The sequence below is a fragment of the Chiloscyllium plagiosum genome, chromosome 10 (assembly GCF_004010195.1).
Source record: "Chiloscyllium plagiosum isolate BGI_BamShark_2017 chromosome 10, ASM401019v2, whole genome shotgun sequence".
Lineage (NCBI taxonomy): Eukaryota > Metazoa > Chordata > Chondrichthyes > Orectolobiformes > Hemiscylliidae > Chiloscyllium > Chiloscyllium plagiosum.
Genome location: NC_057719.1, coordinates 5752062 through 5766387, shown reverse-complemented (window position 1 = coordinate 5766387; position 14326 = coordinate 5752062). Strand labels below are relative to the sequence as shown.

Genomic DNA, 14326 nt, shown 5'->3' with positions numbered 1-14326 from the left:
TGGATTTATGGTTATCATTACACTCTTAATTCCAAATTTTTATTGAATTCAAATTCTACTCTGCAGTGATAGAACATTATCTGGATCTCTGGATTAACAAAAAACTGAAAGAACTGTGGATACTGGAAATCTGAAACAAAAACCTGCTGAGATATTCCAGCAATTTTAGTTTTGTCTCTGCATTAACAGTCCAGTGAACATTCTCATATTCCTATCACTTAATCTGAAACATTCTCACATTCTGATCACTACCAACATTTTTTCCCTCCACCAGCAATCTACACCCACCACCCCGACACCCACACCCAACTTTAACATAAATGCTGCCCCGTTCACTTGCTTCACACTTCACTTTTGAAGAGTCATCTTGACTCAAAACTGTATCTTGCTCTCTCTCCATGGATGCTGTCTGACCGCTGTGATCTCTAGCATTTGTTGTTTCCAGCGATAATGCCACCAAGCCATCGCCTCCCCCTATTCTATGACTCAGGGAGACTGCAACATAGACAAGCTCTTTCAGAAAGGTGGAACCATCCAGATATTCAAACAATGTGTAGGCTTTCAGAGAAATAAGCACGTCATGCACAGAGAGGAGGTCAGTAACAGCAGCAGTGCAGCTTCGCAGCACAAAAAAAAAACAGTAAGGGCAAAAGAAAAGAAATTCTAAGTAGCTTGATATCAGTAAGAGAAAATCTACAGAAACAGTATGACAGTATTTCTAATATTTGTAATAAGACTTTTCAACCAGTTCCTGCAGTGTAATAGTTAAGATCTTTTTGTGTGTGCAGCAAGGCTTTATTTTCTTGGGCTAAAAGTGCACTGCCTTGTGCGACACAGTCACAGTCAGTGACTGATCCCCATGGCAAACAAATTGCAAAACTAACATTTATGGTCCATCAAGAGCAAGTTCACTCTGACATCTGGTTTGGCTAATATGACCAGCACTTAAAAATGTGTTGCTGGAAAAGTGCAGCAGGTCAGGCAGCATCAAAGGAGCAGGAGAATCGATGTTTCGGGCATGAGCCCTTCTTCAGGGCTTAAACCCGAAATGTCGATTCTCCTGCTCCTTTGATGCTGCCTGACCTGCTGCACTTTTCCAGCAACACATTTTTAAGCCCTGATCTCCAGCATCTGCACTCCTCACTTTCTCCTAATATGACCAGCAGCTGAGATCATAGCAAGAAGTGTCGTGGATAAAATCTCTAATATTACGTGCAGCTAGAGTTGGTAACCCTGCTATAAATTTAGGGTTCACACGTCAAGTATAATATGCTTGATTGACTGCTATAAATGTATCTCAAATTAAATGTGTGTGTTACCTGCAGTTAACTTAGTGAAATCTGCTTGCAGATTGGAGGCTCCTCCCACTCTCCCTTTGGGATGGCAAGCAAGAGTAACAGTGGGAAATTACTTTGTCACTCTGTCTTCTTAACGTGTGTTTTCCAGAATGTTCCCTATGTGCCAGACCCTAGTTTGCAAGTTTTATGCAAAGTCAATCAATGCAAATAAGATATAAACATTGCAAATTTTAATGCTTTGAAGCAACACGCTAGGGAGACTGAGGATACAAATAAAAGATAAAATGCATTTTATGCAAAGCCACAGAAACTAGTTAGATTTTGGACGAATCTCCCACAATACACTATCAATGGGGTGGGATGTCTCCCCCTGCAATACACTATCAATGATCCTCTGGTAAATCTTTCTTACTCTTTCAATACAACTAGCATTTAAAAATTGGAGGGATATGGGGAAAAGGCAGGAGTGTGGGACTTGCCAAATTGCTCCTGTGAAAAGCCAAATGACACAATGGGCCAACTGGCCTCCTTCTGTCACCATTCTATAGTCTAAGCATTTCATTTTTATTCCATGATTAATTTTGATTTTTCTTTTTACCTCACTGCACTACTTTTCCATGTAAGCATATCTTATCAACCAAACTGAAATATATTGCAAGTATGGAACTTCACTGGAGCTGTCATTGCCCAGCTAAGGCCATGGCTGAAATATGGTTAGTAGCTTTCATGTACCACAAGCACCAGGCAATGACACTTCCACTTAATCACCTTCCAATGATGATATTTAACAGCATGATCATCACTGAATCACTTTCTATCAATAATCTGTGACTCACCATTAAACAGGAACTTAATTGCACCAGCCAAAGAAATATGGTGGCTACTGACAAAGTCAGAGTATTATTCTGTAATTGCCTGAAACCTGCCTATCATCTCCAAGACAGAAGTGATGCTCCCCACTTCCCTGGATGAATGCAGTTCTAATAACACCCGTGGAGATTAGCACAATGCAGGACAAAGAAGCACAGCCCCTTAGAAAGATGGACAGTGCAGTGCAGTCCAGTGCAACAGTAGGATCCTTTCGCCAATCTACCATTCAACAAGAGCATGGCTGATTGACTGTAGCCTTCCCTGATAACCATTGCCTCCCGTGGGCAGCACGGTGGCACAGTGCTTAGCACTGCTGCCTCACAACGCCGGAGACCCGGGTTCAATTCCCGCCTCAGGCGACTGACTGTGTGGAGTTTGCACGTTCTCCCCGGGTCTGCGTGGGTTTCCTCCGGGTGCTCCGGTTTCCTCCCACAGTCCAAAGATGTGCAGGTCAGGTGAATTGGCATGCTAAATTGCCCGTAGTGTTAGGTAAGGGGTAAATGTAGGGGTATGGGTGGGTTGCGCTTCGGCAGGTCGGTGTGGACTTGTTGGGCCAAAGGGCCTGTTTTCACACTGTAATGTAATCTAATCTAATCTCAATCTAATCTTAATCAAGAATCAATCTACCTCTGGCTGAAAAATATTGAATGCCTCTGATTCCTCCACTTTCAGGAGTATTCCCCAGACTTATGATAGACAGTGAAAACAATTTTCTTCATTTCCTTTTTAAATTGGAAACCCCTTATTTTAAAACTGTTGGGAGGAGCGGTGTGGAAATGAAGATGGAAAAGAATACTGGTGTGATGACACAGCCTTGCTTAACCTCTGTTTGCACATATTGGGTCAGTCATGGATCTGTTGGTGAGGATTATGACTGACATTGCATGGTGCAGTAAATGGATTATAGTGATGAATTTCTGTGGGCAATTGAACTTGAGTAGGACTCTCAATAATCCCTCTGGTTGACAGGATCAAAGATCATTGAGAGACCAAAAGAAGCAATGCAGAGAGATTGCTGCTGCTCTCTACACTTTTCTTGAATTTGTCTTACTGTGAAGATCACTACCATTGTGTCTCTTGATGGATTGAATCTGCAGTGTGACTCTGGTAGGAACTCTTCAACTCTTGAGAAAAGGCTAGTGAGGATTTTTGCAATGACTTTCTCTGTGGCACACAACAAGGAAACCCTTCTGCAGCTATTGCAATCAGTCTTGTCTCCTTTCTTGAAGATGATCACAATTATGGTCTCCTCCTTGCAGACGAAGGAGATGAAATGGTCCACACGAGCCAAGAATGCTTCTCTGCCAAATTTAGAGAAGTTGCTTACAGAGCTACGTCACATTCGACATTGCTGAATCATCTTCAGGCAGCCAGAGGAAAACACACAGAGGAAGTTTGGATGCGGTGCTATTCTAGTGCAAAATGTTATGTGTAACAGGTTACAGATCAGGCACGATCTGCTTGAATAGCAGAACAATTTGAATTTCCTGCTTGTTCAAAGCAAGTTCAGATGTTTTAGATTTAACCAAAATGATAGAATAACATTCTTTAAATATAATATTGCATTCAGCTCCTTTGGATGTTTATCAGAATGATTTTGAAAAAAGTACATTTATCAAGTTTCTCAGCTTTTCTATTAGCTTGACTAGCCTGACAGTGTTTCAGTTAATTGGATCTGCTGAATCAGAAAATTTCCCAGGGTGATTTACATTGCATATTTAATTAGCTGGTCTAATTTTTTATTTGGTGATTTATAGTTTTACCAAAGGTCCAGCTGAAAATTAACTTGAGCTAAAACCTTTATTATTCCATTTTTGTTGTACTGCTGAAGCCATGAATTATCCTGCTGAACCAGCAATTAAACTGGCTAGAAATGAAAGACATACATTTAAGTTTCATGGCACAGCTCTCTCACAAGCATCACAAAGGGCTTCACTTGAATCAGTGTGAAGTGACAGTTATATCAAATCATGAAAGTGCAGGTATTGCACATTATAGGTTCCACAAACAGAAGTGAGGTAATCTTTGGGGGTCTGAAGGATAGCATGTTAACCATTACATGAGGGCACTCTTTACACTTCAGATAGTGCAAACTTTAACCTACCTCTGAAGAACTGTCTAATTGGAGGGCAAGCAGCAAGGACAAATGAAATACGAGGAGGATCAGGCCACATAGCTCCTTAAATCTGCACCATCATCCAGTTAGATCATGGTTCAACTAATACATCAACTTCATTTTTTTTCAGCTTCCTTAGACTCCAAAACTTTCATAATTGGTTAAGCAGTAAAGGTTCACAACACTTAGTAAAAAGATTTCTCTTCATCTCAGTACTAAACAGACATCCTCATACTTAGAATGTAACCTCACAATCTAATATACCCAGCATCTATCCTGCTTATGCCTCTCAGCTTATACATATTAATATGAGCATTCTTCAAAATCCAAGCAATCTTGACTCAATTCAACTCAAACATTGTCTACAAAAAAACCCTCCCATATTTGAACTCTCACTGCACCATCTTAGACAATTATTTCCTTCTTCAAGTACAGATTCAAACATGCATAGTACTCCAAGTGTGGTCTCATCAAAGACCTAACTGCAGCAAGCCCTCTTTGTTCTTGTATTCAAATTCTCTTGAAGTGAAGGACAACACTCTAGTTGGCTTTCTAATTACTTGCTGTACCTACACACTTGTTTTCTGTGAATTATGAAAAAGGATACCCTAATCTCTTTTAATACATAGCCTCTCATTTAAAGTAAGGTAAGGTGTGGGCATAGAGGAAAGAGAATAAAGGAGGTGTGAGGGTGAGAGCGAGAAAGAAATAGCAAAAGTATTCATTGACTAGTTTATCCCATATTTTGGTGGTACTAATGTGTTTTAGAACTAGATTTTTTTTCCCTTTATTGCATCAGCAAACAGTTACCAGATTCTACAGTGAGATGAATGGCACTTGGTCTGTTTCTTTGTTAGTTTAATCCTCCCACTTTCTCCAAACAAAAGGAGTAGCCATGGGCACCCGCATGGGCCCCAGCTATGCCTGCCTCTTCGTAGGGTATGTGGAACAATCCATCTTCCGCAACTACACTGGCCCCACCCCTCATCTTATCCTTCGCTACATTGATGACTGTATCGGCGCTACCTCATGCTCCCACGAGGAGGTTGAACAGTTCATCCACTACACTAACACCTTGCACCCCGACCTCAAATTCACCTGGACAGTCTCGGACTCCTCCCTCCCCTTCCTAGACCTTTCTGTTTCTATCTCAGGCGACCGAATCAACACGGACATCTACTACAAACCAACCGACTCCCACAGCTACCTGGACTACACCTCCTCCCATCCTGCCCCCTGTAAAAACGCCATCCCATTCTCCCAATTCCTTCGACTCCGCCGCATCTGCTCCCAGGAGGACCAGTTCAAAATACGCACAACACAGACGGCCTCCTTCTTCAAGGACCGCAATTTCCCCCCCGACGCGGTCGACGGTGCCCTCCACCGCATCTCCTCCACTTCCCGCTCCCCCGCCCTTGAGCCCCGCCCCTCCAACCACCACCAGGACAGAACCCCACTGGTCCTCACCTACCACCCCACCAATCTCCATGTACAGCGCATCACCCGCCGTCACTTCCGCCACCTCCAAACAGACCCCAGCACCAAGGATATATTCCCCTCCCCTCCCCTATCAGCTTTCCGTAGAGACCACTCCCTCCGCGACTCCCTTGTCAGATCCACACCCCCCACCGACCCAACCTCCACTCCCGGCACCTTCCCTTGAAACCGCAGGAGGTGCAACACTTGCGCCCACACCTCCCCCCTCACTGCTCTCCAAGGCCCCAAGGGAAACTTCCATATCCGCCACAGATTCACCTGCACCTCCACCCACATCATCTACTGCATCCGCTGCAGCCGGTGTGGCCTCCTCTATATTGGGGAGACAGGCCGCCTACTCGCGGAGCGACTCAGAGAGCACCTCTGGGCCACCCGGACGAACCAACCCTCCAGCCCGGCACCGCCTTCCTGTCCTGCAGTCTTCTTCTTGTCCTCTCCGCCTCCATCCTACTCCGACCTATCACCCTCCCCTTGACCTCTTTCCACCTATCCCATTTCCCACGCCCCTCCTCCAAGTCCCTCCTCCCTACCTTTTATCTTCTCCTGCTGAACACTCTCTGCTCATTCCTGAAGAAGGGCCTGTGCCCGAAACGTCGAATCTCCTGTTCCCTGGATGCTGCCTGACCTGCGTGCTGTTCCAGCAATAAAGTTTCAACTTTGATCTCCAGCATCTGCAGACCTCACTTTCTCCTCTTTGTTAGTTTAAGCTGACGGAGGGATTCTAGTTCATTGGGGATTAAGATACAGTGATTCAATCATCACATTGCAAGAGGGAAGGTGATAAGCAATGACTGTTCAATCTGAAGGAATGTACAGTGGAATCATCAGCAAAAGATAACTGGAAAATCAGATGACATGTGGAGGATTGAATGATAACAGGAAAAACTTCACAGAATTTTCCCAGAAAAGAGGCAAGCCATCATCAACTGCAGAAACTGAATACTCTGAGATGAAGTAATTTATAAGTGAGAAGCAGCATGACAGTTTCCTGTTTCATTCCACAGGGTGTCAAATATGCAAAACAATAGCAGATGATTTAACAAGATGTTGAAGAGCAGCATTTCTCACAACACGAGCAACAATACTACTAGTGGAATGACCATATTCTGCCAACTCGTCAGACCTTTCAAGGTGATGTTTAATTTGAACATGTTGCAACTTGAGCAACTAGTGAAAAGCAAGAGCAGAACTTCAACGGTGAAATAACTCCACAGAGGCTGGTATCCTGTCACCAGGTTCCCCGTTATTTACACATAGAGAGACTGCGACACTGATCCAGCTCCCTCAGAGCCAGCTCCGAGTGAACAGGACATTCCTGTGCTTACTTGTCAGCCAGGGCTCCCTGATTGCACCAGATTAACAGCCCCAATCAGGGGACTCATTCTCTGATGTCTACTTGGTTGAACTCATTACAATCACGATAAAGGAGTTTCAATGAAGAACAAAACAAAGAGACAAAATGCACCATGATATATGATATAAAGCAAGGTGAGCCGAACAGCTTTAGTAGTAAAACCCAATCACATTCTTCTTACCTTTTCAGTTTCTTGTAAGTAAAGCAGAGCTATGTCACCAGCTTTTTCATAACATGTAATTATTTCTTGCTCGGTATCAGGCTGCAGATCATTTCTTGGCGATGCTGCCATTACTAGTTTCTCCAGACACAAACCTAGGGAGACAAAATACACTTAGACATGCTTGCTTATAAACTGTACTGGGTTTGAATGCCTCAATGGCACAATAGTGAAGTGTGCCAAATTCAGCTGTATGCTCCATGGCCAAATATTTAATTGTTAACCTGCAGTGAGTCTGCCCAAATCAAGAGAAACTAGAGGAAACTACAAATAGTTTCAGAATCAGAGGCCGAGTCAAGGTACAAGGCATGCATCTACTACAAGAAAAAACCATGCTAAACATCTTTATTGATATACGTAAAAGGAATTTTAAAAAGCAATGAGATTATGAAAGAAAATATTAGGAGAGAGAATCAAAATTTGGTGACTTTGAAGAGGAGCTTTAAAAGTGGGGAGAGAGTTAGATGACAAAATTATAGGGGCTTAAGGAGAGGATTTCAAATTTTGGACCTCTCAGAAATGAAAAAAGAAAATACCTTGTAATCTGTCCCTTCTGTAGACTATCTCATTGTTTTTGGAATTATCTTTCTTTGAAGACAATGTCCAGTTACAAAAATAACCTCCAGCACTTCAGCTCCTAGCTGCAAGCTCAAGGTCAGGCCTTAGTAATGGACCTACATGTTGCTGTATGACCTTCCTGATGAAGGGCTTTTGCCCAAAACGTCAATTTTTCTGCTCCTCGGATGCTGCCTGACCTGCTGTGCTTTTCCAGCACACCTTTAATCTAAACTCTGGTTTCCAGCATCTGCAGTCCTCACTTTTGCCATGTTGCTGTATCCTGCCAAGTGTCTTTGTTAAAAATTTACATTTCTCTGATCCAAGCAATTAAGAGGTCTGTGTCTTTAATCTGTATAGATTCAACATCCAAACTCTTTCCCAAGAGTATACATTCAGCAGACAACTTACAGGCTCATAGGAAGAGAACTACTCCCTACCATAATAGGTGTGGTGACTTTGTTAGGCATTACTAAACAAATTACTCAATATTCTTAGAAGTAATAGAAAACAAATCATGGCTGGGTGACTTGATCAACATGAAGTGTGGTTAATATTATGCGCACATACTTTGAAAAAGAGTTTGATACTGTAGAAATAGATTTGTTAAAAGGATTAAAAGGATGGTTGCAGCATGGATATAGAATCTTCAAAGTGCAGGAGTCAGTCAATAGTGGTGAATGGTGGTTTTTCAAACTTGAAGTATAAAGTTTAGAGTGGCACTCCCCAGGAATCAGTATTAGGACCACTGCTCTTTGAGACATTAATTGCCTGGACTTGATAAACAGCAAATTATAAAGTTGATAGATAATATAAAGTTCAGAAATGTAACATTGAATAAGAAGGATTGTAACAAACTTCATAGACTGATGTCATAAAACAAAAATTACTAACAGAGAGGTGTGCAGTGACACAGTTTGGTAGGAAAAATATGGAGGTTAATTATAAACTAAATTCGGGAGGCACAGTGACTCAGTGGTTAGCACTGTTGCCTCAACGCCAGGGACCGGGTTTGATTCCAGCCTCGGGCGACCGTCTGGAGTTTGCACATTCTCCCCATGTCTGCATGGGTTTCCTCCCAGTCCAAATATGTGCAGGTTAGGGTGAATTGGCCTTGCTAAACTGCCCATAGTGTTAGGTCCATTAATCACAGGGAAATGGGTCTGGTTGGGTTACTCTTCAGAGGGTCAGTATGGACTTGTTGGGCCAAATGGCCAGTTCCCATGCTGTACAGAATATTTCTAATCTTAATGACAATTTTATAAGGTGTACAGGGAGACTGGGGGCGTATCTTTGAAGGTTGCAGGATGGGTTGAGAAGGCCGTTAGAAAAAGTAGGCGGAATAATTTCATATTTTAATTTTATAAATAAACAGAACATAAAATGTAAGATGTAAGACTAAATGTTTAACAAATACTAGTTAAATTTGAACTAGAGTACAATATTCAATTCTGGATCACCACTCTAAACAAGATATCAAGGGCTTAAAGAGGGTGCACAGGAAAATTCCTGGGTTGGCACCAAGATTGAAGGGTTTCACATGTCTGAATAATCTGGAGAAGCTGAGTTTGCTCTCCTAAAACAACAGAAGAGATTAAGAGAAGATTTGATTGAAGTGTTTAAAATTCTGATGGTTTGGATAGTGTAAATAAAGAAAAAAATACTTTCAGTGGCAGAAGAATTGGTAATTAGAGGTCACAGATTTAAGGTTCTAGCAAAAGATCCAGAACAAGCAGAAGGAAATCTTTGCAAAGCTGATGTGGAGGTGCCACTGTTGCACTGGGGTGGACAAAGTTAAGAATCACACAACACCAGGCTATAATCCAACAGGTTTATTTGAAAGTACAAGCTTTCAGAGTGTTGCTCCTACGTCAGGTAGCGTCTTGGACGAAGCTGCACTCCAAAAGTTTGTACTTCCGAATAAACCTGTTGGACTATAACCTGGTGTTGTGTGATTTTTAACTTTCTTTGTAAAAACACAGCAAGTTGTTGCGATCTAGAATGCATTGCTTTAAAAGTGTGGTGGAGAAAGTTTCAAACTCAGTTGTTAATTTTAAACACTATTTCAATAATTGTTTTTGTTCAGCAAAGGTATTAAGCGAATGGACCAAAGGCAGGTACATGAAGTTATGCCATAAAGCAGCCATGAGCTCAGTGAATGATGGAAAAGCCTCAAGGAGCTGAATGGCCTATTCCTGATCTTACGTGTTTCTAATATTAAAACTCCAAAGGAAATCAGCTCAATATATTAAGGAAAAAAAAGATAGGACTAACAAGGAAATTGTGGGGAGTGAGGTAACAAGATACCTCTACTTATGTTGTATCATTCAGAATTGCTAACTTATTTCACCGAACTGAACCCAGCTGTGAGCAGAGAAAATTTGAACAGTTGTAGTCAGGCAGATATCCAAAATGGTATACTCTTGCATGGATTTGAAATGTCCTTGACAAGTGTAGGATGTGCAGTGTTGTTTTGAATTCATCGTGTTGAGTCAACAAGCTGAATTCAGAACAACAGTAGCCCCACCAGCCGGTGAAACCACTCGCAGTGACAGCAGCTCTGAAATATAAAGGGGTTGCCATGCACTCTTGCAACAGCAACTTCGCTCACAGATTGCCATAGAAACTGGGTTGTTAACTACCACAATTTATTCATTTTTTAAAATAGCACACCACAGTAAAATATTTTGACTAGAAAATGTTCAGCCAGCAGGTATTTGCCATTTGCACTGCAGAAAATTCAAAATGCCCCATTTCTGTTCTTATACATGGTGATGGTTTTAATCAATTTCTTTTGTTGCCATAGAAACTTGATATGAGCAGACAAACCTTTCTTGAGAAAAACAACAAAGCCGCAGCATCTCAAATGTTTCTTATAAAATGTAACTGCAATGATGTTTACAACCCTCCAGCAGTGACTTCAATAGCAGAACTAATTCTAACAACTTACTGCATAATTTGGAACATCATTCACAACAGCTTATACAAACCCCTCTAATGCAGAGAACATTCGTTCCCTTCACAGAGAGGAAATAAATGCCAAATGTAGTGGGACAATTCTGAAGCAGTGGTTGAAAACACTCTTTTAAAATAAAAGATTATGGAGACCTTAAGAGGGACAGAGAAACAGCAAGGTTTTTAAAGAACGTTCTAAGAGAGGGATCAAGGTAGACAACAGTTCTGCCATCAACTATGGAGCAGGGGGCAATTATAATGCAGGCTTGAAAGCTGAAATGAGGAGCTAAATGAGCTTGCAGGTTAGGGGTAAAATATGGCAAGTTTTGCAAAATGAAGACAAAGACTTTCATCAGTCAGAAATGGAGACAGATGAGGACAGGAGAGATTTTGAATTAGATTTAGCACAAGACATAGGTCACCTTGTAGCATATAGTTCAACTCAGAAAACTATATGGCAAAAAAATGGTGTATTTAAATACAGTGCCTTTCACAATGTCAGGAACTCCTAAAGCATTTTACCGTTAACAAAGTATATTCTAAGCATGGTCACTGTTGGAAAAACAGGAAATGTGGCATTCTACTTCTGTACAGCAAATTCCCAAAAACAGTAATGTGGTCATATTCAGATAACAACTGTCATTGAAAAGACAGATTAAATGATAATTCCCGTCTAGGTGCTCAAGGTAAAACTCTCTTCCTCAAAATAATCCTATGGGATCTTTTGCATCCACCTGAGAGGGTACAGGGAGCTTTGTATTAATATCTCAACCAAGCAATAGGAAATATAGAAACAGCACAAGGGTTTTAACCACCGTGAGTTGAGGTAATGAAAGTGGCAAGCAAGTTTGAGTTGAAGTTACATTGTCTTACATGTCATCAGGATGTATCAAGAACATGATTGCGGATGACGCTGGCCAGATACAACATGCAAAGATAACAGTAAAACCTTAAAGAACCTATCCCGGATACTACAGAAAGGTTAGTAATAGAAGCAACATGTTGATAGAGACGCACAGTGGCAATCTTGCAAAGGAAGATATATGCTGAACTGCGCAGAGGTGAGGCATCAGAAAAGGATGGAGTGAATTACAAATAAGATAAAGGAGAAGTTGAGAGATTATCTGCTTTGTCCAGATTTTCCGACCATATTTTATGCTGACTATAGATATAAGCGTGAGAAACATTTATTGAGATCCAGCTTCTTGACAGGTATATGGTTGAAACTAGGGAAAATGAGAGGACCTCTAGGACCATTGCTGTCAGACAGTTGGGGATTTTTAAGTGATATACTGGGAGATAAAGTAAAAAGTGAACGATAAAACACTCTTCTAAAAGCTTATTAGAAGAGGGATGCCTGAGCCAATCATGATTATGCCACATTGTGAATATTGTGTACAGTTCTGGTCACAATACCAGAAGGATGTGGAGGGTTTGGAGAGGGTACAGGTATTAGTTATGAGGAGTGATTGAACGTAGTTTGTTTTCACTTGAAAGGCATAGGGTGAGGATCTGATAGAAGTGTACAAAATTATGAGAGGCATGGCTAGTCAAAGTCTTTTTCCCAGGGTAGAAATGTTAATTAAAACAAAAACTAACAAACTGTGGATGCTGGAAATCAGAAACAAAAATAAAAATTGCTGGAAAAGCTCAGCAAGTCTGGCAACTTTGATTTCTCTCCACAGATGCTAAGGTTTCAGGCCCAGCGACCCCTCCTCAGACCTGAACGTTAACTGAGTTCTCTCCACAGATGCTGCCAGATCTGCTGTGCTTTTCCAGCAATTTCTGTTTTGTTTTAGAAATATCAATTACTAAGGAACACAGGTTTAAGGTAAAAGGAGATGAGTTTAAAAGAGATGTAAGGAGCAGGTGTCTTTTACATAGAGGGTGATAAGTGTCTGGAATGCACTGCCAGAGGTGGTGGTGGAGATGAATACAATAGCAATGGTCAACAGGCATCTTGCCAGTAGAGGGATATGGACTGCAAGAGGCAAAAGGTTTCTTGATTAGAAAAGCATCAGATGTTGGCACAGTCGTGGTTGACTGAAGCGGCCTGTTCCTGTGGTGTATTGTTTTTTGTTCTTTGAAGAGGAATTCAATGTTTTTCTTTCAGTTGTTACTGAGAAATTCAAATAAATTGTAAAGTTCTTTTTTCGGTTTGCCATATGATGGGTTGCACTGCAAACTTTTAATATAACGAGATGTGTTTCCGGGAAATTAGGGAGATTTATGCCAGGTTAGGAGTTGTAAACGAGTGTTATGGAAAAGATAAAGACAATTACCAACACCAGATTGCCTACATATTCACTACCAAACCAGAACAGATCTATTAAATGCCAACAAGGACCCACTCTTCATAACAGCAAGTAGTGATTGTAATTTGGAACAACTTCATCCGTCAAAGTGTCAAGACCCTATATTCAACCGTGGAATCATGCTGCACAGAAACAGACCCTTCAGTCCAACAAGTCCATGCCAACCATGTTCCCAAACTAAACGAGCCCCACTTTTTTTTTGTGTTTGGGCAACATCCCTCCAAACCATTCCTGCTCATGCACATATCCAAATGTGTTTTGAATACTGCAACTGTACCTGCTTCCACCACTTCCTCTAGCAGTTCATTCCACACACAAACCACCCTTTGCGTAAAAAGGCTGCCCCACATGTCCTTTTTAAATCTCTCTACTCTCACCTTAAAAATATGTGAGGCTTTGAACTCTGTCACCTTAGGGAAAAGAACCTCATGATTTTATAAAGTGCTATAAGGTCACCCCCTCTTACATGTCAGTGAAACAAATTCCAGCCGATCCAGCCTATTTTTATACCTCAAACTGTCCATTCCTGGCGGCATCCTGGTAAAGCTCTTCTGAGCCTCTCAAGTTTAATACCTTTCCTGCAGCAAGGTGACCAGAGCTACACACAGTACTATAGAACAGGACTCACCTACATGCTACAAAACCTCACCATGACATCCCGAATCCTATACTCAAAGATTTGAGTGATGAAGGCAAGCATACTAACTGTCGTCTTAACCACCCTGTCTATCAGTGACACAAATTTTGGATGTAGGTTTGCTCGCTGAGCTTGGAGGTTCATTTCCATACATTTTGTTACCTTACTAGGTAACATCTTCAGTGGGCCTCATGCAAAGCAATGCTGAAAATTCCTGCTTTCTATTTATATGTTTGGGGGTTTCTTCGGGTTGGTGATGTCATTTCCTGTGGTAATGTTATTTCCTGTGGTGAAGTCACTTCCTGTTCCTTTTCTCAGGGGGTGGTAGATGGGGTCTAACTCGATGTGTTTGTTGATAGAGTTCCAGTTGGAAATCCATGCTTTTAGGAATTCTCATGTGCGTCTTTGTTTGGCTTGTCCTTGAATGGATGTGTTGGCCCAGTCGAAGTGGTGTCCTTCTTTATCTGTATTTGAGCTTAAACATGTGTTGCTAGAAAAGCGCAGCAGGT

General features: G+C 41.5%; 1 protein-coding gene across 2 annotated transcripts in view; it reads right to left on the bottom strand.

Moving 5' to 3' along the window:
* Nucleotides 1–14326, bottom strand: part of ttc7b (tetratricopeptide repeat domain 7B) — a 355708-nt gene that overhangs the window by 305843 nt on the left and 35539 nt on the right. For both annotated transcript variants that reach the window (XM_043696948.1, XM_043696949.1), the window contains exon 4: nt 7317–7450. In XM_043696948.1, the coding sequence (XP_043552883.1) occupies nt 7317–7450 (134 nt within the window). The remainder of the gene's footprint in view (nt 1–7316; nt 7451–14326) is intronic.